The sequence below is a fragment of the Sciurus carolinensis genome, unplaced genomic scaffold, assembly GCF_902686445.1.
Source record: "Sciurus carolinensis unplaced genomic scaffold, mSciCar1.2, whole genome shotgun sequence".
Classification (NCBI taxonomy): Eukaryota; Metazoa; Chordata; class Mammalia; order Rodentia; family Sciuridae; genus Sciurus; species Sciurus carolinensis.
Genome location: NW_025920210.1, coordinates 316,622 through 341,942, shown reverse-complemented (window position 1 = coordinate 341,942; position 25,321 = coordinate 316,622). Strand labels below are relative to the sequence as shown.

The following is a 25,321-nucleotide window of genomic DNA, read 5'->3' as shown; positions in this document are numbered from 1 at the left end:
GTGCAGAGCTGCTTTCTGTCTGGTCACCACATGGCTGGGGAGGGGTGGACTGACGTGGGGAGGGTCAGCTGAGGCTCAGCTTTTAGACCTGGTGAAAGTCCTGGTGCCAGGAATAGAGGTCCGGAGAGCCACAGCCAAGGCCACCTGCTGGCCTCAGCCGAGATGGGCTTGGGACACGGCTCCAGTGACCGTCTCCTGCTCTCCTCAGTGGTGCTGGCCCCTGGCTCTGGGAACAAGGCTCCCACACAGCCCAGCCTGCCCCCCGAGGCAGCCCAGGAGGGTGACCTCCACCTGCTGTGGGAGGCCCTGGCCCGGAGACGCCGCATGAGCCGTGAACCCACGCTGGACTCCATCAGCGAGCTTCCGGAGGAGGATGGCCGCACGCGTCACCCACGGCAGGAGGCAGAGGAGGCAGCCCCTGACCTCTCTGAGGGCTACTCCACGGCCGATGAGCTGGCCCGCACTGGAGAGGCTGACCTCTCCCACACCAGCTCTGACGATGAGTCCCGGGCAGGCACTCCTTCCCTGGTGACTTACCTCAAGAAGGCTGGGCGGCCCGGGGTCTCACCCCTGGCCAGCATGGTGAGCCCCCACTTGGTCTGCAAGGAGAGGCCCTGGCCTCCGCTTGCCACCAGGTGCTCCCTTCCCTTCACCAGTTTGCCCATCGTCCATCTGTCCATCTATCCCTCAGTCCATCCATCTACTCTTGAAACTTTCTCCTGCAAAGCTGGAGCCAGTCTCTCTGGTGTTTCTCACGACCTTTCTGTCCCCATGGTGACTGTAGGGGCTTCCGGGAGGTGGGCTTGCTTCCTGATAGCAGCAGCCAGCGGGCACCCCAGACTCCAGGCAGCCAGCGCGGTTGCCAGGGGCGAGAGGCAGCGTGGAGAGCTGGACCCACTGGGCCCGCTCTCGTGTCTGGCCTCAGGGCCCCTGTCTCACTGGGCATTGTGCTCTGTGCCCACAGGCCGGGGCCCCGGCTGCCCCCTCTGTGGGACCACAGAAGCGGCAGGAGCACCCAACCCTGGTGCAGCCAGCCCTGGGAGGTCCGAGTGCCGAGGGTCTGGGCGATCCCTCCATGGACAAGGCGGCCGTGAAGATCCAGGCCGCCTTTAAGGGCTACAAGGTGCGGAAGGAGATGAAGCAGCAGGAAGGACCCACGTTCTCCCGCACGTTTGAGGACACTGAAGCGCAGGTTGGGGACGCCCTGAGGCTGGAGTGTGTGGTGGCCAGCAAGGCAGACGTGTGGGCACGCTGGCTGAAGGACGGAGTGGAGCTGCTGGACGGGCGGCACCACCACATCGACCAGCTGGGGGATGGTACGTGCTCCCTGCTGGTCACCGGCCTGGGCCGCGCGGACACTGGTCGCTACACCTGTCAGGCGAGCAACAAGTTTGGCTGCGTGAGCCACAGCGCCTGCGTGGTGGTCAGCGGCACGGAGAGCGAGGCTGAGAGCTCCTCTGGCGGCGAGCTGGACGACGCCTTCCGCCGAGCCGCCCGGCGCCTGCACCGGCTCTTCCGCACCAAGGGCCCCGCCGAGGTGTCTGACGAGGAGCTGTTCCTCAGCGCCGACGAGGGTCCCAGGGCACCGGAGGAGCCTGCCGACTGGCACACCTACCGCGAGGACGAGAACTTCGTCTGCATCCGTTTCGAGGCCCTGGCTGAAGCTCAGAGGGCGGCCACCTGCTTCCGAGAGATGTTCACCACCATGGGCTTCGGGGTGGAGGTCAGCCTGGTGGAGCAGGGGCCCCGGGCGGTGGAGCTGCGCATCAGCAAGGCGGCCCCTGCCCCTGCAGCGCCTCCGGAGCCAGGACGCCGCCGGCTGGCTTCTGATGCCGGTGAGTCCAGCAGCGCTCCGGAGCCCGTCGGAGCTGCAGTCCCAGGGCTGGAGGAGGGGTGAGGCCAGCAGTGACCAGCCCCAGCTGGTCAGCCTCGTTAAAGTGCAGCCTCATTAAGTGGAGCTGAATTCGAGCCCCAGCTCTGCCTCTTCCGAGCTGTGTGCTCTTGGGGAAGCCCCAAGCGTCCCTGAGCCCAACTTTCACATGTGCAAAAGTGAATGCTGGCTTTCTGGAGGGTTCATTTCTTGCCAGCGAGTCTCGGAGACGTAAGCCACACAGCACAGGCGTCCCCGAGATCCGCGATGCACTCACTTCCTGTTTCACCCCCAAGCGGTTTCCAACCACGCCACTGCTCCCTGCCCTCCGTAGGGACAGCAGGGTGGCCGCAGTCAGTGTCCTCGCGTGCCGGGAGCCTGCTCTCCAGCTTTGAGCCCTCCCACACGCCAGATCCTCGCCAGCCCTCGGCCCTCCCTCACTCCTCCCGCCCCTGCCCAGCTCCCGTCCCCTGGCCTCCTGCTGGCCTGGGGAGCAGCAGAGGTGTTCAGAGCACAGGGCAGGGGCGAGGCCCTGCAGGCAGGTGTCAGGCCCGCTCCCCGTGGCCAGTGCTGTCAGATCCCGCGTCAGACCCCCGGCTGAGGTGACTGGACGCTTGTGGCTGTGGGCGTGCGTGGCGTGCCCGGCTGACTTGCCACCTGCCCCACCTGCTGCCCAGCCCCGACGTTCCTGACGGAGCTGCAGAACCAGGAGGTGCAGGATGGGTATCCCGTGAGCTTTGACTGCGTGGTGACAGGCCAGCCCGTGCCCAGCGTGCGCTGGTTCAAGGATGGGAAGCTGCTGGAGGAGGATGACCACTACATGATCAACGAGGACCAGCAGGGTGGCCACCAGCTCATCATCACGGCCGTGGTGCCCGCGGACATGGGTGTCTACCGCTGCCTGGCGGAGAACAGTGTGGGCGTCTCCTCCACCAAGGCTGAGCTCCGAGTGGAGCGTGAGTGTGGGTCTGGGGGTCCGTGTCCCTGGAGGGGGCTCTCCTGAGTGGGCTGGAGAGCACGCCAAGGGCCTGGTCCCAGATGAGGCGGGATTCGGGGCCTCCGTGTCTCAGGCTGGTGAAGACGTCCCGGGAGCCCCCCTCAAGGCCGCAGCTCCCCAAGGAGCCCCCACGGCGGAGGGTGGAGGCATCGGGCTGGGGAGGCCGGGAAGGCTGGAGGAGGGGCTGTGGCGGCCAGGGAGCCTGGCTCCCAGGAGCCGCTCAGGGCCTGTGGGGGGCTGCCGCCACGGAGGGCCGGACCCTCTGCTCTTCATCTGCGGTCCCAACATCGGACCTCGGGGTCTCCTGGGTGTCGTTCTCATGAGGTGACCCTTGAAGGTCCCCGTAGCTTGGGAAGGGGTGCTGGCCAGGAAGACCAGGCCTTGTTGGAAAGCCTGAAATGGGCCCCACCCTGTCCTCGGGCATGTGACAGAGCTGCAGCTGGGTCCCCGGGCTGTGGGCCTTGGGGACCTTCTGCCTGACAGAAGCAGGTGCTGGCAGGGGCGTGTCCCCCATGCCTTGTGGACGTGCCGCATCCGCTGCTCCCGCGGTGTCATGTGCAGTAAGCCAGCCTAGTGAGCGCGGCCCTCTCCTGGCTTCTGTGAGCTGCTTGGGCAGGCTTGTCCAGCCGAGGGGGCAGCGGACCCTGATTCACAGCCAGTGGGTCCACCCTGTGGGAGCCTGGGCTGGGCCTGGCACCTGAAGCAGCATGTCTTGGGCCTGAGCTCTCCCCTGGGGTCTGCCTCTCCCTGAAGCAGCATGTCTTGGGCCTGAGCTCTCCCCTGGGGTCTGCCTCTCCCCAGGCAGCCGTGGTCAGAGCTGAGTAGGGTGGGAGGACACCCAGCTGGCCTTTCCTGTGGCAGAGCTGCTGGGTGTGCAGGAGGCCTCCTACCTGTGGGTCCGGCAGCCTCCCGTGGGTGGACGGCGGCCCCAGCCGTTGCTGGCTCTGTGTGGAGGCTGGTCTGCACGCGCCCCTGCCGGGTTCCAGGCGCATCGGAGGCCCTTCGGGGCAGTGCTCTCGGGGCACCAGGTCTGGTCCCACGAGGGCTGGTCTCTGCTCGTTCTCGACGGCTTGTGCCTGGTCGCGTTTACGCAGGGCGCCTGAGCCCCGTCACAAAGACCCACTGGCTGCTTCCCTCTGGGAGTTCCATAGTAGCTCTTGAGCTGAGGTCTTTGCTCTGCCTGGAGGCGTTTGGCATGGAGAGGGAGGCAAGGCCCAGGTCACTCTTGCTTCACACCACCTATTGGAAAGACCATTTTCTTCCACTTCATTGTTAGAAATCTCGTAAAATCCCCTCATTTTCTCTGAACAACATGGAGAACGTGGCTGAGGGGCCAGGCTCCTGGGTCCCTTGCTAAGGCACCGTGCCCAGTCAGCTCCTGCTGGCCCCAGGGCCGCACCTCCCAGCTGTCCCGCTGGGTTAGCATCTCAAGGTGGGCACTGGGGGAAGTCCGGGCCTGTCCCTCCTCCTGGCCGGAAGTCCAGGTCTCCAGCTCTGGGTTTTGACTCCCTTGCCTCCAACCCCTTGTTCCCTGGTGGGATGGAACCAGAATGTTCTGCCACATCCCTGTCTGACTCACGGGGACTCAGAATCCTGTGGTAGTCATGGTTTGCTGGGTCAGTGAGGGGCGAGGAAGAATGGAGCTGGAAACAGGGGGTGGACAGGCCCAGGAGGACACGCCCCCCGAAACTCTGAAATCCTAGCCTCCTTCCACTCACCCTCCCCCCCAGTGACCAGCACAGACTACGACACTGCTGCAGATGCCACGGAGACCTCGTCCTACTTCAGTGCCCAGGGATACCTGTCCAGGTGGGGCCCAGGGCCTCTGGGGAGTGGTGGTCTGGGCTGGGTGGTTAGTACTGGCTGTCCAAATCCTGTAGCCTCCGTCCAGCCCTGGCCATTTCTGTCCCTCTGCCCCTCCACTCAGCAGGCAGGGACCCTCAAAACCCATCCGCCTCTGACACCCCCACAGGCCGCTCCCACCCTGGACCCTCGTCCACTTTGCTGACTGCCCCCTTATTTGTCTTTCTTGCCAGCCGGGAGCAAGAGGGAACTGAGTCAGATGAAGGGCAGCTGCCCCAGGTGGTAGAGGAGCTGAGGGACCTCCAGGTGGCCCCTGGCACACGCCTGGCCAAATTCCAGCTCAAGGTGAAAGGTAAGGGACTGGGGAGTGAGGCCACCACAGAGGGATGGAGGCTGCAGAGCTGCCTCCCACTGGTCTCGCTTGGGAGGGGCCTGGATAGTGGAGGTCAGGCGGTCACGTGCACCTGCTTGTGGGCAGCAGGAGGCTGCCGCTCCCGCCCCCACCGTCAGAGGCATGCCAGCCTCCAAGTGACCTCTTTTCTGGGTCTTTGTCTGTCTCCCATCGGAGAGCATAGTGCCCACTGAGAATGGCCCTGTGCTGACCACTCGCCTTTGTGGCCTCAGGCTACCCAGCCCCAAGGTTGTACTGGTTCAAAGACGGCCAGCCCCTGTCTGCCTCTGCCCACATCCGCATGGCTGACAAGAAGACCCTGCACGCCCTGGAGATTGTCTCTGTCACTCGGGAGGACGCTGGCCAATATGCGGCCTATATCAGCAATGCTGTTGGTGCTGCCTACTCGTCCGCCCGGCTGCTGGTCCGAGGTGTGTGCTCCGAGGGAGTGGACAGTGCTGCAGGCCAGGGCCACGTCCACCGCATGCCCCGGCCCTCAGGCCCAGGGCCCAGCTGCACCATCCCTGTGCACAGCGTCACAGGTGGTGGAGACGCCCCACAGGAGCCATGCCCAGGTGGGGTTGGGACTCCCCTGCCCTGAGTGATGGGCCGGCTCCTGGGTGAAGCAGACCCAAGGAAGCAGACCAGCGCTGGCCCCCAGAGCCACACACAGCCCAGGGGTCGCCCTGGCAGGAAAAGCTCAATGTGCTGTTTTCCAGAGTGTTCTGAGTCAGCCCCCAGTTCCACCCACACCGGTCCTGGGAGAGACCCCTTTGTTGGGCCTCTCCTGCACCTCTGGGTGCAGCCCCAGCTGCCCCAGTGTCCTGTGGTTCCAGGCGGGGCCCCAGACTCCCGGTGGGCACGGGGAGGGCAGGGGTCACATGTCTGGTCACACTGGAGTGAGTCCCTCGGCTGCCTGGCCGAGGTTTCAGGCAGGGTTGGGGACCGTTGCCCAGGGGGTGGGGCCATGCCCTGGTTCCCTGCCTGGAGAGCAGGACCAGGACCTGCCCCATCTGTGGGGAAGCAGGACACTCTGCCTGCTGGACATCTGACCCCTCTGCATTTTTCAGGCCCAGATGAACCCGAGGAGAAGCCAGCCTCAGGTGAGATGGCCCCTGGCGGGCAGACAGAGGGTGAGGGACCGAGGCCGCTGAGGCCAGAGTGGACCTGCCCTGGGCCTTGCAGGGGTGGAGGTGCAGTTAGAGGGCCCTCGGGGCCGCGGGCACAGGCTGGGAGCCCTGCCCGGCTTCCAGCACAGGTGCTCCCATGCGTCCTTCCCTCCAGGCGTGTGTGAGCAGCTGGTGCCGCCCCGCATCGTGGAGAGGTTCACCCCCAAGAGAGTGAAGAGGGGCTCCAGCGTCACGTTCTCGGTGAAGGTGGAAGGTGGGTGTCCGCGCTGCAGGCCCTCCGCGGCCCGTGCCTCTGGCGGCCTCCTGCCCTGCCCCTCACTCCACCCGGGCCACAGGCTGTGCCCTCTGAGCTCTCCTGCCCACAGGACGCCCGGCCCCCACCCTGCACTGGCTCAAGGAGGAGGCCGAGAGAGGCGTGCTGTGGATAGGCCCCAGCACCCCAGGCTACACCGTGGCCAGCTCTGCCCAGCAGCACAGCCTGGTCCTGCTGGACGTGGGCCGGCAGCACCAGGGCACCTACACCTGCATCGCCACCAATGCCGCCGGCCAGGCGCTCTGCTCCGCCAGCCTGCACGTCTCAGGCCGTGAGTGGGGAGCCGGCTGGGGTGGGGTCAGCTTGGGGTGTGGCCTTACCCACCTGTCCTCCTGCAGAGCCCAGGAGAAGTCCGGGCCCAGTGGTGCCGGCCAGCTTGGCCTAGAGCCTCAGCCCTGTGCCCATGTGCACACCGGCCTGCCGGCCCTGTCCAGACCCGTCCGAGGAGGGTGCTTGGAGGGCAGATCAGCCCAGCCCCACGGCGTGCCCAGGGCTGAACGTGGGACGGGGAGATGGCTCAGGCACAGGCCCTTGCCAGGGCTTCTGAGGGACAGTGAAGGCAGGGCCCCAGGGCAGCCTGGACATCTTGGGTCAGGTGGGGTGCAGGGCTGGACCTGATGGCTCCCCTGGCTCTCTGGACAGTGCCCAAGGAGGAGGAGCAGGAGAAGGTGAAGGCGGCTCTCATCTCTACCTTCCTGCAGGGGTGAGTGGGCACCCCAGCCACCGAGTGGGGTGGGCACGTGGCCTTGTGGCGTGGCCAGCCCCTCCCTGTGCAGTTTCTCCACATGTAAAATGAGGCTTTTCAGGCCCCTTTTGGTGTGGAGCCCCAGTTGGGGTGTCCTGGCCCCCAGACCTCCTCTCTGAGGGGAGCAGGGGGGTAGGGGCTAGGCCAGGCTTGCAGGTCACCCCTCCTCCCCTCAGGACCCCCCAGGCCATCTCGGCTCAGATGTCAGAGTCTGCTGGTTCCACCGGACTTGCTGGGCAGAGGAAAGGTATGCGCAGGGTGGATGCCTGGCGGCTTGGGCGCTAAGCCAATCCCTGCCCTTTCACGGCAGGTTCCCGGCTCTGGTTGAAGTCAGAGCCGTTTCTGACCTCCATGGTCAGGGACCCGCGTCCAGTGGGTGCTGCATGGTCAGGGACCCGCGTCCAGCGGGTTGTGTGGAGGTTTGGGTACCAGACGTTAAGAGACACAATCTCATCTCGGCCCTCACAGCCCTGCCCAGCCCTGTCCTGGCCTCTCGCCACCCGCCCTGCAGCCCTGCCTGCCACCTGCTGCCCCTCAGCCCCGCGCCCTGTGCTCTGGCCTCCCACTGCCTCTTCCCTCCAGACCCTGCGGCCTCCCGTTCCTGGGCCTGGCTCTGCCTCCCGTGACTCCCACGGGTCTGCTGGTGCCACCTGGTGGTCTCCTGCCAGGCCTGGTCCCCTGCTGGCCCACAGCCTCGGGAGAGTGTGGTGAACCTTTGGGAACGCCACACGGGGTTGTGTTTGCTCCCCAGGGGAGGCCCTGGTGGCTGAGGAGGCCCACGGCCACCTGTCCCTTGCCGAGGTGGGCACGGAGGAGTTCCTGCAGAAACTCACCTCCCAGATCACTGAGATGGTGTCAGCCAAGATCACACAGGGTGAGGAGCCAGGATGGGCATCCAGGGTCCCCAGGGGAGGCGGCACGCCAGTGTCCTCATGTGGGTCCAAGCCAGGGCCTCTGTGCCCGTGAGCCCTGGAGACCGATTGGGTGGTAGGCAGTGGGGGGACAGCCCTCCAGGGGCGTCACGACCCTGTGTCCACCCAGCCAAGCTGCAGGTGCCTGGAGGTGACAGTGACGAGGAGTCCAAGACTCCATCTGCCTCCCCCCGGCACGGCCGGTCCCGGCCATCCTCCAGCGTCCAGGAGTCATCCTCGGAGTCGGAGGACGGGGATTCCCGAGGCGAGGTGGGTGGGCTGGGACCCTCGGGGGCAGGTGGGGAGCAGGTGGGGAGGGGCCTGGCCTGAAGAGGCAGTGTGGGGCCAGCACAGGCTGGAGCAGAGGCAGGGTTCCCCGCACACGGGTTCCTGCAGAACGCTGCCTCGGGCGGTCACTCTTGCTGCCCTCTGTGGAGAATTGGCCTCCAGCACCTGTTAGGTTCAGGGAGGGGCAGAGAGGCACGGCGAGCAGCCAGAGTCCAGAAGCCCAGCTGCAGGGGCAGGAGCCAGCACCTGTGCCGTGGCCCTGGGGGCTCCCGTCCTGTGTCCCTGCACTGGCCACCTCCCCAGCCCCTGGACTCAGCACCCTCCTCTCTGCTCTTGGGGGTTGGGGGCTTGGGAGACCCGCCCCTTCTCAGAGTTGGGGGCTGCAGGGGCCCTGGGCAGGCTTGGCTCCACTTGTCCAGCCCCCGACTCAGGGCCCTGCTCTTCATCAGATCTTCGACATCTACGTGGCCACAGCCGACTACCTGCCCCTGGGGGCTGAGCCGGATGCTGTCACGCTGCGGGAAGGCCAGTATGTGGAGGTGCTGGACTCAGCCCACCCGCTGCGCTGGCTGGTGCGCACCAAGCCCACCAAGTCCAGCCCTTCCAGGCAGGGTTGGGTGTCGCCGGCCTACCTGGACAAGAGGCTCAAGGTATGGAGGTCTGGAGCTGGGGTGCTGGGGGCCCGGGACCCTGGCCTTGGCCAGAGGACCCTGGAAGTGAGGGTCAGGAGCCTGACGGCCGCAGGGGAGGCCAGAGCGCTGGTGTCCTGGGACAGTCTCCTGCTTCTCAACAGCTGTCCCCTGAGTGGGGGCCCAGCGAGGCCCCCGAGTTCCCCGAGGCTGTGTCTGAGGACGAGTACAAGACCAGGCTGAGGTGAGTGTCCGGCAGGGTCCGGCTGGAGCTGGAGCTGGCTGCTGGGCCTCAAGGCCAGCTGGGGTTCGGCCTGCTTCTTCATGGGGGACCATGCTTGCTGACTCTGCAAGGACCTTCTTAGGTCCCTGTCCTGCCCCTGGCTTCTGCACCTGTGCCCTCCCCAGAGCCAGTGTGGGGGCACGTCCTGGGGGAGAAGGCAGTGCCCTTGCTCCACCACCCACCCCCTTTCTGAAGCTGGGTGGCAGCTCCTGCTCACAGGTGCTGTTCAGCAGCTGAGGGGCAGCAGCCACCAGGGCGCAAGCTCCACTGCTCCATGCGTCCCCTGTCCCCACGTGGGCAGCTCCTGCGCCTCCCCTCATGCTACCCTCCTGCCCAGCTCCGTCCTCCAGGAGCTGCTGAGCTCGGAGCAGGCCTTCGTGGGCGAGCTGCAGTTCCTCCAGAGCCACCACATCCAGCACCTGGACCGCTGTCCCCGCGTGCCAGCAGCCGTGGCCAGCCAGAAGGCAGTCATCTTCCGCAACGTGCAGGACATCGGCCGCTTCCACAGCAGGTGGGCAGGGGCCACACACGTGCACGCAGAGCCATGGGTCAGCCCCGCAGAGGGCGGCAGCATCTGAGGGAGGAGGGCCCGTGAAGCTGGGTTTCCCACGGGCACGTCACATCTGTGTGATGCCCGCAGCAAGACACCTGCCGGCTGGGTGGGAAGGCTGGACTCTCCACAGGCCGCACGCACCCACAGGCCTGGACTCGGACACAGGGGCACACGTGCAGCCTCCACACAGTGTACCCCCGTGTGCACGGCACACACACGCACGCAGACACATGCAAACCCTGCACACAGAGGTGCAGGCACACTGCACATACAGATGTGTGCACACACATGCACGCTGGCACACACACGTTATGCACATACGTGTGCCGCACATGTGCAGGTCATACCTGCACCACATGCACCCACACATGCACACCCTTCATACACGTGTCCCCTCAGACTCACACTACACATCTGCACACACGCGGGCACACCAAGCTCAGCACATGCTGCCTCACAGGCCCCAGGACCATCCCCAGCCGGAGGCCCAGGACTGGCTGGGCTGTGGTCCTGACCTGCCCCGCTCCATGCAGCTTTCTGCAGGAGCTGCAGCGCTGTGACACAGACGACGACGTGGCCATGTGCTTCATCAAGAACCAGGAAGCCTTTGAGAAGTACCTGGAGTTCCTGGTGGGCCGTGTGCAGGCGGAGTCTGTGGTCGTCAGCACGCCGGTCCAGGAGTTCTACAAGGTGCTCTTGCCTGGCTCTGTGGTTGGTCAGCAGCCCTCCTCGGCACTCCCGGCCCTCGTGCTGGCCTGGACTCCCCTCAGAAGATTCGCTGGCTTGAATGTCCCCTGCAGCTTAGCGCATCTTCACTGAGCCTCTCCCCACAGCCAGGGCCCCTGAGCCGTGACTCGGTAGAGACACAGCCGGGGCCGCGGCTCTGAGCTCCTGGGCTGGCCACTTTGCCGCCCGAGCCCCATGCTTGCCACCTGGCGATGGCGATGCAGGCTTGCCCAGGGTCAGGGCCAGTGTGAGGGCACCCTGGGCTGCCTCTGCTGTCGGGGGTCCTCATGGGGCCAGCACTCCTGCCTGAAACCCCTGCGGTGCCTGCAGAAGTACGCGGAGGAGACGCTGTCTGCCGGGGACCCCACGCAGCCACCCCCACCCCCTCTGCAGCACTATCTGGAACAGCCCGTGGAGCGGGTGCAGAAGTACCAGGCTCTGCTGAAGGTGCGCAGCCCACCCCTGCCCCTGCTCTGCCTGTCCAGGCCGACCGCGGGCTGGGGCGGGTCCTGATGCTGGTCCTCCTCAGGAGCTGATCCGCAACAAGGCCCGGAACCGGCAGAACTGCGCCCTCCTGGAGCGGGCCTACGCCGTGGTGTCGGCGCTGCCGCAGCGGGCCGAGAACAGGCTGCACGTGTCCCTCATGGAGAACTACCCGGGCACTCTGGAGGCCCTGGGGGAGCCCATCCGCCAGGTGGGGCGTGGCTCTGGTGGGCGCCGGGCTCGGGTGACTGAGGGTCTGCACCCTGGGGGTGTCCAGGCACCCACGGACCAACCACAGCCTGCTCACCCCCAGGGCCACTTCATCGTGTGGGAGGGTGCACCAGGGGCCCGGATGCCCTGGAAGGGCCACAACCGCCACGTCTTCCTGTTCCGGAACCACCTGGTGATCTGCAAGCCCCGGCGAGACTCTCGCACCGACACCTTCAGCTACGTGTTCCGGAACATGATGAAGGTCTGTGGTGCCAGGTCCACAGGGTCCACAGGGTCCGCAGGGTCCACAGGGTCCGCAGGGTCCGCAGGGTCCACAGGGTCCGCAGGGTCCGCAGGGTGGAAGCTTCCTTGCTCCTGGGCTTCATGTGGCCCCTGGAGCAGGACTGGCCACTGCTCTGGGGCGACCTGGGCATGGCCCTGCTGGACCCACGTCTGTCCTCCCACTAACGTCCCTCTCCCAACAGCTGAGCAGCATCGACCTTAACGACCAGGTGGAAGGGGACGACCGTGCCTTCGAGGTGTGGCATGAGCGAGAGGACTCCGTGCGCAAGTACCTGCTGCAGGCGCGGACGGTCATCATCAAGAACTCCTGGGTGAAGGAGATCAGCGGCATCCAGCAGCGCCTGGCCCTGCCTGTGTGGCGTGAGTGTCCCTGGTGCAGCTCTGGGATGGAACCTGACCCATCACTCAGCTGCTCAGCTGGGCTGCACCCAGGCCGCAGGGCCCTGAGCCTCCTGCTCACTGGACAGGTGGCTGGGCTCTCCCCTTGGTCAGGTCTGGCTAGGGGGGCAGTGGCTATGGGCTCCCAGGCAGCCCTGGAGCAAGTGTTGAGCTGGCCCTGATCCAAATAGGGGACCTGGAGGGAGCTGGTGGGGAGAGGCGGTGTGGCTCAGCCCAGGCGTCTTCCAGCCCACGTCTCAGCGTGGTGGTCTCCCCTGGTCGTCCCTGCCCCTGCCCTGCCGCACCCAGCCTGGCTTGCTCCTGTGACTGGGCCAGGGCCTTGGAGGGCAGCAGCCAGGCCGTGGATGTGGGGACAGCCTGTCGGGTGCACCAGGTCCCAGGCCTGACGTCCCGCCAGAGCCCTCAGACCCTGCCTGCGTCCTCAGGTCCTCCGGACTTTGAAGAGGAACTGGCTGACTGCACGGCTGAGCTGGGCGAGACGGTCAAGCTGGCCTGCCGTGTGACCGGCACACCCAGACCCATCGTCAGCTGGTACAAAGGTACTGCTGGGGCAGGCGGGCTGAGCTCAACAGGGAGCGAACCGGAAGGCTGCACGGGCTGAGGAAAGCATGGGGTCTGGTCAGTGGGCTGGACACGAGGGACAGGAGACAGTCCAGGCCTGTTCAAGGGGTGGACATCCCAGGGATGGTGGACATCCCAGGGATGGATGGCGAAGCGGGTAAGTCAGGTGGGCCGTGGCCACCAGGGGAGCTCACAGGTGGGAGTCAGGACAGGACTGAGGCAGAGGTGCTGAGGGGCCACCGTGAGCCGAGGGGCCACGGGCTGCGGGGTGCGGGAGCAGCACCCAGGACCGGTGAGCTCCAGGGGCGGGCTGCGGGGTGCGGGAGCGGCACCTGAGGGCCAGTGAGCTCCGCGGGGGGGCTGCGGGGTGCGGGAGCGGCACCCGAGGGCCCGTGAGCTCCAGGGGCGGGCTGCGGGGTGCGGGAGCGGCACCTGAGGACCCGTGAGCTCCGCGGGGGGGCTGCGGGGTGCGGGAGCGGCACCCGAGGGCCCGTGAGCTCCAGGGGCGGGCTGCGGGGTGCGGGAGCGGCACCTGAGGACCCGTGAGCTCCGCGGGGGGGTTGCGGGGTGCGGGAGCGGCACCCGAGGGCCCGTGAGCTCCAGGGGCGGGCTGCGGGGTGCGGGAGCGGCACCTGAGGACCCGTGAGCTCCGCGGGGGGGCTGCGGGGTGCGGGAGCGGCACCCGAGGGCCCGTGAGTTCCAGGGGCGGGCTGCGGGGTGCGGGAGCGGCACCTGAGGACCCGTGAGCTCCGCGGGGGGGTTGCGGGGTGCGGGAGCAGCACCCGAGGGCCCGTGAGCTCCGCGGGGGGGCCGCGGGGTGCGGGAGCGGCACCCGAGGGCCCGTGAGCTCCAGGGGCGGGCTGCGGGGTGCGGGAGCGGCACCTGAGGACCCGTGAGCTCCGCGGGGGGGTTGCGGGGTGCGGGAGCGGCACCCGAGGGCCCGTGAGCTCCAGGGGCGGGGTGCGGGAGCGGCACCCGAGGGCCCGTGAGCTCCAGGGGCGGGCTGCGGGGTGCGGGAGCGGCACCCGAGGGCCCATGAGCTCCGCGGGCCGGGAGGTGGCGACCCGCTGCAGTCTTGGTCACGGAGCACAGGCCTTCCGAGACTCAGCAGTGGGAGCTGGCAAGGTCAGGGGCCCGGCGTCCCTGGGGCCAGTCCCACTGGACACTGCCGCAGGCTGGGGGTCCCAAGACCACCCTCACTTCTGATGCCAAGCTCAGGGGTCCCCAAGATCACCTTCAGCCTCAGTGCTTCGCTAGATGACCCCGTGGGGTTCAAAACTGTGATGCTCAGGGTCCGCGCTCCCTGCAGCCGAAGGAGCATGGCTGCAGCCCCCGAGGAAGAGGAAGAGCTCCTGGCGAGGTCCCGGGTCACCGAGTGAGCTGCCAGCTGCCCCTCCCGGGTGAGGAAGAGCAGCTCCTCCCGGTGACACAGCAGCACGCACAGGGAGGCGCACTGGGGCCTGGTGTCCGTGCTTGTCACTGGGGCTCTGTCAGGTGGCACAGCTGACCACTCGCCTGGTGACCTCAGGCTCCGGCCTTCCCTGAAGGCAGGTGGATGGCCTGGAACCCACTGTGATCTCATCATTAGCTCCCCCGGGATCTCGTCGTTGGCACAGGCGCCAGCGTGGTCCAGAGCCCCCTTCCTGAGTGCCACCTTGGAGTGTCCAGTTGGCCTGAGCCTCTGCCATACCTCCCAGCCTGGAAGGCCTGTTGTGGCCAAGGCCCCAGAGAGCCTGAGCCCTTCCCCAGCAGCCTGTCCTAGGGTCCAGTGGCACCTGGCAGGTGCCTCTGGGCAACACGGAGGCTTGACTGCGCGGAGACCACATGTGCTGCGGGCAGAGGGGCAGGGCTCGGGTCTGCCCTGTCCTCTTGGCTGCAGTGCCAGGAGTCTGCGGGTGCCTGAGGGACACGAGAACCTCTTGGGGACATGGCGTGGTGCAGACCGTGGCCACGGCTGGATCCTGGTGTGGAAGGGAGATCAGATCCAGGGTGCGGCACAGTGGGCTGTGTGTGTGGCCCGGGGCTGCTGGATCCTGGTGTGGAAGGGAGATCAGATCCAGGGTGCGGCGCAGTGGGCTGTGTGTGGCCCGGGGCTGCTGGATCCTGGTGTGGAAGGGAGATCAGATCCAGGGTGCGGCGCAGTGGGCTGTGTGTGGCCCGGGGCTGCTGGTCCTGTTCACAGGGTGGGGCAGGCCCACGGAGAGGCAGGCTTGTGCATCCTGGGAGGAGAGAAATCCAGGTTGCAAGGTCTTGAAGAATCCAGGTGCCATGAGGCTCCGGGTGGTTGTGGAGGGTATGGCTTGAAATGAATCTAGAGCTCAGGAGAGAGGTCTGCTCGAGGTCTGCTCGAGGACAGGTAGGTGCTTGGCGCACAGTGCATCTGAAACTGTGGGTCAGGCCCAGCAGCAGGCCTATGATGCCAGCAGCTCAGGAGGCTGAGGCAGGAGGATGCAAGTTCAAAGCCAGCCTCGGCAACTTGGCAAGGCCCTAAGCAACTCAGTGAGCTCCTACGCAATTTAGCAAGACCCTGCTCTAAATGAAATGTAGAAAGGGCTGGCATGTGCTCAGTGGTTAAGTGCCCCTGGGTTCAATCCCTGCTGCAAAGGGAGAAAGAGAGAGAGAGAGAGAGACCGCTGGTCAGTTTGGATGTGGAATGAATGTGGAGAGGTGAGGTCCAGCTTCATGGCCTGGGACCCTGCCATGTAGTCTGAGAGGTGAGGCACGTGAGTGAAGGGGAAGGTGAGCCGGCAAGATGGGAGGGACTCCCATCCTGGAAGCCAGTGAGGCAGGGTGGCCAGGCGGAGAGGGACCAAGAGTGCCCAGAGCTCTGGCCAGCCCCAGAAACAGTGAGTCAGCCCAGCTCCCCTTGCTGGGTGCGGAGGCTGGACAGCTGCAGTGGCGTGTGCACCACTGGGCTTCAGTGTAGCTGGACCATGAGGACCCAAGCCAGGCCCCCTATGGAACCCCGGGGATCCGGGCCCTCATGGAGTCAGCCGCCCTGTCAGGGAGCGGATGGAGAGTGGAGCCCACCCGCCCCCATACGAAGCCCTCTTCTGTTTGATGAATGTGGCCAGACGGTCCTGCTGCTCTTCTTCTCATAGAGTCCGCACTGGCCCGTCCCTGAGGGGAAGATCCCGAGGCCTTGCTGGGTTGGGTGTCTGGTTTTCTCCAAAGCCCCACTGCGGGCTGAGAGCTGATTTTAGGAGTGGCGTGTCTGGCAGCTGTGACTTGGAGAGAACAAGTCCCGGGCCCCAGGGGAGGCTTCGCTCATCAGAGATTCTGGTTGCAAAACAGTCTCAGGAGCGTGGTACTTGTCTTGGTCCATTTCCTGATGTGCCAACAAAATACCTGAGCCTGGGTTATTTATAAAGTGAAGAGGTTGTTTGGAGATTGAAAGTCCAAAGGGCCGGGTGCCATCTGGTGCAGTTCCCCTTGGTGGCCTCATGGCATCGTGGGAGTATTGCCGGGGGAAGGAGCAGTTGCAGTGAAACGGGAAGAACGGGGTGTTCAGGGCCAGGCTGGGTTTTCATAGCAGCCTGCTGACTCCTGGAGACCAGGGTCAGTGCCCTTAGTGACCTAATTCACTTCTGCCAGGCCCGCCTCTCGGGGAGGTGAGGGCTCCCAGGGACCCTGTCCAGAGCTGCTGGTCTTGCTAGGTGTATGTGCCCATCAGCTGGGGCCATGGGGTCAACAAGTGGACAGAGCTGGTGGCCAGCTCCCTTTGGTTATTTCTGCTGGCCATACAAGGCCATCAGTACCTGGGCTGCTTCTGGGTCATCAGCAAGGCCCGGCACTTCCTCTGCCAGCCGGGCGAGGTCCAGGAAGCTGGGTGTGGTGTGGTGTGTGCCCTCTGCCGCCAGCTCTTTGCATGGGGATGCTCCAGGTGTGGTTGCTGAAGAGTGAAGCCAAATGACCAGGCCCCTTGCAACAGCTTCTGTGACCGCACGGGCACATGGCACTAGCCAGAAGAGTGGCCTCGGGCCGGCAGCAGGACACCTGGCTCCCACTGAGCAAGGGCCTGCTGCTGAGCCTCCAGCATGTATGAGCTCAGGGTTCAGATGCAGAGTCACCGCCATGGCACCCAGGTGCCTCCCACAACTGGGTGACCTGGTGCCATGACAGCAGAGCCATGGAAGTCAGTTCTTTCTCCAGGCCCCTGTGGATCGGATGGGCAGCAGGGCCCTCCGTCCCTCCGTCAGCTGTGTTGAGAAGGGCCCACGTGGCTGGGAGCGAAGGGTGTTAGGCAGTGGTTCACGCAGGCTGTAGGCTGGGCAGGACCGAGGGAGGGTGGGCCCACAGTGGGGAGCTGGGCAGGGTCAGCCTGGGGGGCAGGGAGTGACCAAGGAGCTAGCTGTCCACGGGGATGTCCTCTGTCAGGTTCAGGTAGTTCCACCTGGCCCTGCCTCTAGCTAATGTCCAAGATGGACAGAGAGACACAGACAGAGGTCGGGTCACACCCTTTGTGGAGAGAGGGGTAGAGGGTGTGAGAGAACCGGAGACAGACAGACGCACAGACACGGAGGCAGAACCAGAGACAGACGCACAGACACGGAGGCAGAACCGGAGACAGACGCACAGACACGGAGGCAGAACCAGAGACAGACGCACAGACACGGAGGCAGAACCAGAGACAGACGCACAGACACGGAGGCAGAACCGGAGACAGACAGACACACAGACACGGAGGCAGAACCAGAGACAGACGCACAGACACGGAGGCAGAACCAGAGACAGACGCACAGACACGGAGGCAGAACCGGAGACAGACAGACACACAGACACGGAGGCAGAACCAGAGACAGACGCACAGACACGGAGGCAGAACCAGAGACAGACGCACAGACACGGAGGCAGAACCGGAGACAGACAGACACACAGACACGGAGGCAGAACCAGAGACAGACACACAGACACGGAGGCAGAACCAGAGACAGACGCACAGACACGGAGGCAGAACCGGAGACAGACAGACACACAGACACGGAGGCAGAACCAGAGACAGACGCACAGACACGGAAGCAGAACCGGAGATAGACAGACGCACAGACACGGGGGCAGAACCAGAGACAGACGCACAGACACGGAGGCAGAACCGGAGACAGACAGACGCACAGACACGGAGGCAGAACCAGAGACAGACACACAGACACGGAGGCAGAACCAGAGACAGACGCACAGACACGGAGGCAGAACCAGAGACAGACGCACAGACACGGAGGCAGAACCGGAGACAGACAGACGCACAGACACGGAGGCAGAACCAGAGACAGACACACAGACACGGAGGCAGAACCAGAGACAGACGCACAGACACGGAGGCAGAACCGGAGACAGACAGACGCACAGACACGGAGGCAGAACCAGAGACAGACGCACAAACACGGAGGCAGAACCGGAGACAGACAGACGCACAGACACGGAGGCAGAACCAGAGACAGACGCACAGACACGGAGGCAGAACCGGAGACAGACAGACGCACAGACACGGAGGCAGAACCAGAGACAGACACACAGACACGGAGGCAGAACCAGAGACAGACGCACAGACACGGAGGCAGAACCAGAGACAGACGCACAGACACGGAGGCAGAACCGGAGACAGACAGACACACAGACACGGAGGCAGAACCAGAGACAGACGCACAGACACGGAGGCAGAACCAGAGACAGACGCACAGACACGGAGGCAGAACCGGAGACAGACAGACACACAGACACGGAGGCAGAACCAGAGACAGACGCACAGACACGGAGGCAGAACCAGAGACAGACGCACAGACACGGAGGCAGAACCGGAGACAGACAGACACACAGACACGGAGGCAGAACCAGAGACAGACGCACAGACACGGAGGCAGAACCGGAGACAGACGCACAGACACGGAGGCAGAACCGGAGACAGACAGACACACAGACACGGAGGCAGAACCAGAGACAGACGCACAGACACGGAGGCAGAACCGGAGATAGACAGACGCACAGACACGGGGGCAGAACCAGAGACAGACGCACAGACACGGAGGCAGAACCGGAGACAGACAGACGCACAGACACGGAGGCAGAACCAGAGACAGACACACAGACACGGAGGCAGAACCAGAGACAGACGCACAGACACGGAGGCAGAACCAGAGACAGACGCACAGACACGGAGGCAGAACCGGAGACAGACAGACGCACAGACACGGAGGCAGAACCAGAGACAGACACACAGACACGGAGGCAGAACCAGAGACAGACGCACAGACACGGAGGCAGAACCGGAGACAGACAGACACACAGACACGGAGGCAGAACCAGAGACAGACGCACAGACACGGAGGCAGAACCAGAGACAGACGCACAAACACGGAGGCAGAACCGGAGACAGACAGACACACAGACACGGAGGCAGAACCAGAGACAGACGCACAGACACGGAAGCAGAACCGGAGATAGACAGACGCACAGACACGGGGGCAGAACCAGAGACAGACGCACAGACACGGAGGCAGAACCGGAGACAGACAGACGCACAGACACGGAGGCAGAACCAGAGACAGACACACAGACACGGAGGCAGAACCAGAGACAGACGCACAGACACGGAGGCAGAACCAGAGACAGACGCACAGACACGGAGGCAGAACCGGAGACAGACAGACGCACAGACACGGAGGCAGAACCAGAGACAGACGCACAGACACGGAGGCAGAACCAGAGACAGACGCACAGACACGGAGGCAGAACCAGAGACAGACGCACAGACACGGAGGCAGAACCAGAGACAGACGCACAGACACGGAGGCAGAACCAGAGACAGACGCACAGACACGGAGGCAGAACCAGAGACAGACACACAGACACGGAGGCAGAACCGGAGACAGACAGACGCACAGACACGGAGGCAGAACCAGAGACAGACGCACAGACACGGAGGCAGAACCAGAGACAGACGCACAGACACGGAGGCAGAACCAGAGACAGACGCACAGACACGGAGGCAGAACCAGAGACAGACGCACAGACACGGAGGCAGAACCGGAGACAGACAGACGCACAGACACGGAGGCAGAACCAGAGACAGACGCACAGACACGGAGGCAGAACCAGAGACAGACGCACAGACACGGAGGCAGAACCAGAGACAGACACACAGACACGGAGGCAGAACCGGAGACAGACAGACGCACAGACACGGAGGCAGAACCAGAGACAGACGCACAGACACGGAGGCAGGCCGCCCAGCCTCTCGCCCACCAAGGGCAGGCGTGCAGGGTCCTGCCTCCCGTGACAGCCCTCACCCCTCCTTTCTAGATGGGAAGCCAGTGGAGGTGGACCCTCACCACATCCTCATTGAAGACCCAGATGGCTCCTGCACCCTCATCCTGGACAACCTGACCGGAGTGGACTCTGGACAGTACATGTGCTTTGCGGCCAGTGCTGCCGGCAGTGCCAGCACGCTGGGGAAGATCCTGGTGCAGGGTGAGCCTGCAGGCCTCGGGGCGAGGGGACCCTCCAAGGCCACGGGCATGGGGCGCACGGGCATGGGGTGCCACGGGCGTGGGCCAGTGAGGGCCAGAGGACAGGCAGGCCGGAGGGGAGGTGTTCCACACGAGCAGGGCCTTGGGAAGGACGGGCCGGGACACCGGCCACCCGTCAGCGCTCCCGTCCGCTCCACTCTGCAGTGCCTCCTCGGTTTGTGAACAAGCTACGGGCCTCACCCTTCGTGGAGGGAGAGGATGCCCAGCTCAGCTGCACCATCGAAGGCGCCCCGCACCCGCAGATCAGGTGGGCAGGACGCGGGGGGCAGGGCAGCCGCTCCAGGCGCCCATCTGCGTCATGAGGGCCGTGCGCCTGGGTGGGCAGGGCCGAGCCACCCTCTGACCACCGAAAAGTGGGCATGGTGGGCATGGTGGGGGTGGGACATGCTGGCATGGGCCTCTGCGGCCAGGGGCAGTGCAGGACTGTGGAACCTGGGCCAGGGCAGGGCTCTGCAGCAGGGGCACCTGGACGTCAGGTGGGCAGAGCAGGCCTTGACCCGCCTCATGGGCCCCTGGTGTGGATTCCAGGTGGTACAAGGACGGGGCCCTGCTGACTGCAGGCGGCAAGTACCGGATGCTGAGTGAGCCCCGCAGCGGCCTGCTGGTGCTTGTGGTCAGCGCGGCCGGCAAGGAGGACCTGGGACACTACGAGTGCGAGGTGAGGCGGTGGGCAAGGGACCTCACGGCCAGCTGTCCCCTGGGGCTGGACACGGGAAGGGCCTGGGATTGCCATCAGGATGGGAGCCCTGAGCACAGCCAGGGGACACCAGGGCCTGTCACCATCACCCCAACCCAGCACCCCACGTCTGCCTTGCTCCTGCTCCACACGGGGCTGAGCCCGGCCACTGGCCACCGACACCATCGCAGAGAGAGGCCTGTGGGTTTCCCTTGTGAGGACCTGGTGCTGAGTCCAACCATCCACGTGTGTAGACAGGTAGTGTGAGTCACTGTTTCCCTGGTGCTGAGTCCAACCATCCACGTGTGTAGACAGGTAGTGTCAGTCACTGTTTCCCTGGTGCTGACTCCACTCTATCCACATGTGTAGACAGGTAGTGTGAGTCACTGTTTCCCTGGTGCTGACTCCACTCTATCCACATGTGTAGACAGGTAGTGTTAGTCACTGTTTCCCTGGTGCTGACTCCACTCTATCCACATGTGTAGACAGGTAGTGTCAGTCACTGTTTCCCTGGTGCTGAGTCCACTCTATCCACATGTGTAGACAGGTAGTGTCAGTCACTGTTTCCCTGGTGCTGAGTCCAACCATCCACGTGTGTAGACAGGTAGTGTGAGTCACTGTTTCCCTGGTGCTGAGTCCAACCATCCACCTGTGTAGACAGGTAGTGTCAGTCACTGTTTCCCTGGTGCTGACTCCACTCTATCCACATGTGTAGACAGGTAGTGTCAGTCACTGTTTCCCTGGTGCTGACTCCACTCTATCCACATGTGTAGACAGGTAGTGTGAGTCACTGTTTCCCTGGTGCTGACTCCACTCTATCCACATGTGTAGACAGGTAGTGTCAGTCACTGTTTCCCTGGTGCTGAGTCCAACCATCCACCTGTGTAGACAGGTAGTGTGAGTCACTGTTTCCCTGGTGCTGAGTCCAACCATCCACCTGTGTAGACAGGTAGTGTCAGTCACTGTTTCCCTGGTGCTGACTCCACTCTATCCACATGTGTAGACAGGTAGTGTCAGTCACTGTTTCCCTGGTGCTGACTCCACTCTATCCACATGTGTAGACAGGTAGTGTGAGTCACTGTTTCCCTGGTGCTGACTCCACTCTATCCACATGTGTAGACAGGTAGTGTCAGTCACTGTTTCCCTGGTGCTGACTCCACTCTATCCACATGTGTAGACAGGTAGTGTCAGTCACTGTTTCCCTGGTGCTGAGTCCACTCTATCCACATGTGTAGACAGGTAGTGTCAGTCACTGTTTCCCTGGTGCTGAGTCCACTCTATCCACATGTGTAGACAGGTAGTGTGAGTCACTGTTTCCCTGGTGCTGAGTCCACTCTATCCACATGTGTAGACAGGTAGTGTCAGTCACTGTTTCCCTGGTGCTGAGTCCACTCTATCCATGTGTAGACAGGTAGTGTGAGTCACTGTTTCCCTGGTGCTGAGTCCACTCTATCCACATGTGTAGACAGGTAGTGTCAGTCACTGTTTCCCTGGTGCTGACTCCACTCTATCCACATGTGTAGACAGGTAGTGTGAGTCACTGTTTCCCTGGTGCTGACTCCACTCTATCCACATGTGTAGACAGGTAGTGTCAGTCACTGTTTCCCTGGTGCTGAGTCCACTCTATCCACATGTGTAGACAGGTAGTGTCAGTCACTGTTTCCCTGGTGCTGAGTCCACTCTATCCACATGTGTAGACAGGTAGTGTCAGTCACTGTTTCCCTGGTGCTGAGTCCACTCTATCCATGTGTAGACAGGTAGTGTCAGTCACTGTTTCCCTGGTGCTGAGTCCACTCTATCCATGTGTAGACAGGTAGTGTCAGTCACTGTTTCCCTGGTGCTGAGTCCACTCTATCCATGTGTAGACAGGTAGTGTCAGTCACTGTTTCCCTGGTGCTGAGTCCACTCTATCCACATGTGTAGACAGGTAGTGTCAGTCACTGTTTCCCTGGTGCTGAGTCCACTCTATCCACATGTGTAGACAGGTAGTGTGAGTCACTGTTTCCCTGGTGCTGACTCCACTCTATCCACATGTGTAGACAGGTAGTGTCAGTCACTGTTTCCCTGGTGCTGAGTCCACTCTATCCATGTGTAGACAGGTAGTGTCAGTCACTGTTTCCCTGGTGCTGAGTCCACTCTATCCATGTGTAGACAGGTAGTGTCAGTCACTGTTTCCCTGGTGCTGAGTCCACTCTATCCATGTGTAGACAGGTAGTGTCAGTCACTGTTTCCCTGGTGCTGAGTCCACTCTATCCATGTGTAGACAGGTAGTGTCAGTCACTGTTTCCCTGGTGCTGAGTCCACTCTATCCATGTGTAGACAGGTAGTGTCAGTCACTGTTTCCCTGGTGCTGAGTCCACTCTATCCACATGTGTAGACAGGTAGTGTCAGTCACTGTTTCCCTGGTGCTGACTCCACTCTATCCACATGTGTAGACAGGTAGTGTCAGTCACTGTTTCCCTGGTGCTGAGTCCACTCTATCCATGTGTAGACAGGTAGTGTCAGTCACTGTTTCCCTGGTGCTGAGTCCACTCTATCCATGTGTAGACAGGTAGTGTCAGTCACTGTTTCCCTGGTGCTGAGTCCACTCTATCCATGTGTAGACAGGTAGTGTCAGTCACTGTTTCCCTGGTGCTGAGTCCACTCTATCCATGTGTAGACAGGTAGTGTCAGTCACTGTTTCCCTGGTGCTGAGTCCACTCTATCCATGTGTAGACAGGTAGTGTCAGTCACTGTTTCCCTGGTGCTGAGTCCACTCTATCCACATGTGTAGACAGGTAGTGTCAGTCACTGTTTCCCTGGTGCTGACTCCACTCTATCCACATGTGTAGACAGGTAGTGTCAGTCACTGTTTCCCTGGTGCTGAGTCCACTCTATCCATGTGTAGACAGGTAGTGTCAGTCACTGTTTCCCTGGTGCTGAGTCCACTCTATCCACATGTGTAGACAGGTAGTGTCAGTCACTGTTTCCCTGGTGCTGACTCCACTCTATCCACATGTGTAGACAGGTAGTGTCAGTCACTGTTTCCCTGGTGCTGACTCCACTCTATCCACATGTGTAGACAGGTAGTGTGAGTCACTGTTTCCCTGGTGCTGACTCCACTCTATCCACATGTGTAGACAGGTAGTGTCAGTCACTGTTTCCCTGGTGCTGACTCCACTCTATCCACATGTGTAGACAGGTAGTGTGAGTCACTGTTTCCCTGGTGCTGACTCCACTCTATCCACATGTGTAGACAGGTAGTGTCAGTCACTGTTTCCCTGGTGCTGAGTCCACTCTATCCATGTGTAGACAGGTAGTGTCAGTCACTGTTTCCCTGGTGCTGAGTCCACTCTATCCATGTGTAGACAGGTAGTGTCAGTCACTGTTTCCCTGGTGCTGAGTCCACTCTATCCACATGTGTAGACAGGTAGTGTCAGTCACTGTTTCCCTGGTGCTGAGTCCACTCTATCCACATGTGTAGACAGGTAGTGTCAGTCACTGTTTCCCTGGTGCTGAGTCCACTCTATCCACATGTGTAGACAGGTAGTGTCAGTCACTGTTTCCCTGGTGCTGAGTCCACTCTATCCATGTGTAGACAGGTAGTGTCAGTCACTGTTTCCCTGGTGCTGACTCCACTCTATCCACATGTGTAGACAGGTAGTGTCAGTCACTGTTTCCCTGGTGCTGAGTCCACTCTATCCACATGTGTAGACAGGTAGTGTCAGTCACTGTTTCCCTGGTGCTGACTCCACTCTATCCACATGTGTAGACAGGTAGTGTTAGTCACTGTTTCCCTGGTGCTGAGTCCACTCTATCCATGTGTAGACAGGTAGTGTCAGTCACTGTTTCCCTGGTGCTGAGTCCACTCTATCCATGTGTAGACAGGTAGTGTCAGTCACTGTTTCCCTGGTGCTGAGTCCACTCTATCCATGTGTAGACAGGTAGTGTCAGTCACTGTTTCCCTGGTGCTGAGTACACTCTATCCACATGTGTAGACAGGTAGTGTCAGTCACTGTTTCCCTGGTGCTGAGTCCACTCTATCCATGTGTAGACAGGTAGTGTCAGTCACTGTTTCCCTGGTGCTGAGTCCACTCTATCCACATGTGTAGACAGGTAGTGTGAGTCACTGTTTCCCTGGTGCTGAGTCCACTCTATCCACATGTGTAGACAGGTAGTGTTAGTCACTGTTTCCCTGGTGCTGAGTCCACTCTATCCACATGTGTAGACAGGTAGTGTCAGTCACTGTTTCCCTGGTGCTGACTCCACTCTATCCATGTGTAGACAGGTAGTGTCAGTCACTGTTTCCCTGGTGCTGAGTCCACTCTATCCATGTGTAGACAGGTAGTGTGAGTCACTGTTTCCCTGGTGCTGAGTCCACTCTATCCACATGTGTAGACAGGTAGTGTGAGTCACTGTTTCCCTGGTGCTGAGTCCACTCTATCCACATGTGTAGACAGGTAGTGTTAGTCACTGTTTCCCTGGTGCTGAGTCCACTCTATCCATGTGTAGACAGGTAGTGTCAGTCACTGTTTCCCTGGTGCTGAG

General features: G+C 62.6%; 1 protein-coding gene across 1 annotated transcript in view; it reads left to right on the top strand.

Moving 5' to 3' along the window:
• Positions 1 to 25,321, top strand: part of Obscn (obscurin, cytoskeletal calmodulin and titin-interacting RhoGEF) — a 140,383-nt gene that overhangs the window by 98,509 nt on the left and 16,553 nt on the right. The window contains exons 60-84 of the mRNA XM_047537974.1: positions 209 to 582; positions 965 to 1,835; positions 2,548 to 2,826; positions 4,598 to 4,676; positions 4,904 to 5,022; positions 5,295 to 5,492; positions 6,132 to 6,164; positions 6,346 to 6,444; positions 6,557 to 6,775; positions 7,147 to 7,207; positions 7,426 to 7,496; positions 8,001 to 8,123; positions 8,291 to 8,430; positions 8,898 to 9,098; positions 9,242 to 9,321; positions 9,698 to 9,871; positions 10,447 to 10,603; positions 10,970 to 11,086; positions 11,169 to 11,333; positions 11,436 to 11,594; positions 11,818 to 11,995; positions 12,460 to 12,573; positions 19,892 to 20,059; positions 20,263 to 20,365; positions 20,647 to 20,776. Coding sequence (XP_047393930.1) covers positions 209 to 582; positions 965 to 1,835; positions 2,548 to 2,826; positions 4,598 to 4,676; positions 4,904 to 5,022; positions 5,295 to 5,492; positions 6,132 to 6,164; positions 6,346 to 6,444; positions 6,557 to 6,775; positions 7,147 to 7,207; positions 7,426 to 7,496; positions 8,001 to 8,123; positions 8,291 to 8,430; positions 8,898 to 9,098; positions 9,242 to 9,321; positions 9,698 to 9,871; positions 10,447 to 10,603; positions 10,970 to 11,086; positions 11,169 to 11,333; positions 11,436 to 11,594; positions 11,818 to 11,995; positions 12,460 to 12,573; positions 19,892 to 20,059; positions 20,263 to 20,365; positions 20,647 to 20,776 — 4,412 coding nt within the window. The remainder of the gene's footprint in view (positions 1 to 208; positions 583 to 964; positions 1,836 to 2,547; positions 2,827 to 4,597; positions 4,677 to 4,903; positions 5,023 to 5,294; positions 5,493 to 6,131; positions 6,165 to 6,345; positions 6,445 to 6,556; positions 6,776 to 7,146; positions 7,208 to 7,425; positions 7,497 to 8,000; positions 8,124 to 8,290; positions 8,431 to 8,897; positions 9,099 to 9,241; positions 9,322 to 9,697; positions 9,872 to 10,446; positions 10,604 to 10,969; positions 11,087 to 11,168; positions 11,334 to 11,435; positions 11,595 to 11,817; positions 11,996 to 12,459; positions 12,574 to 19,891; positions 20,060 to 20,262; positions 20,366 to 20,646; positions 20,777 to 25,321) is intronic.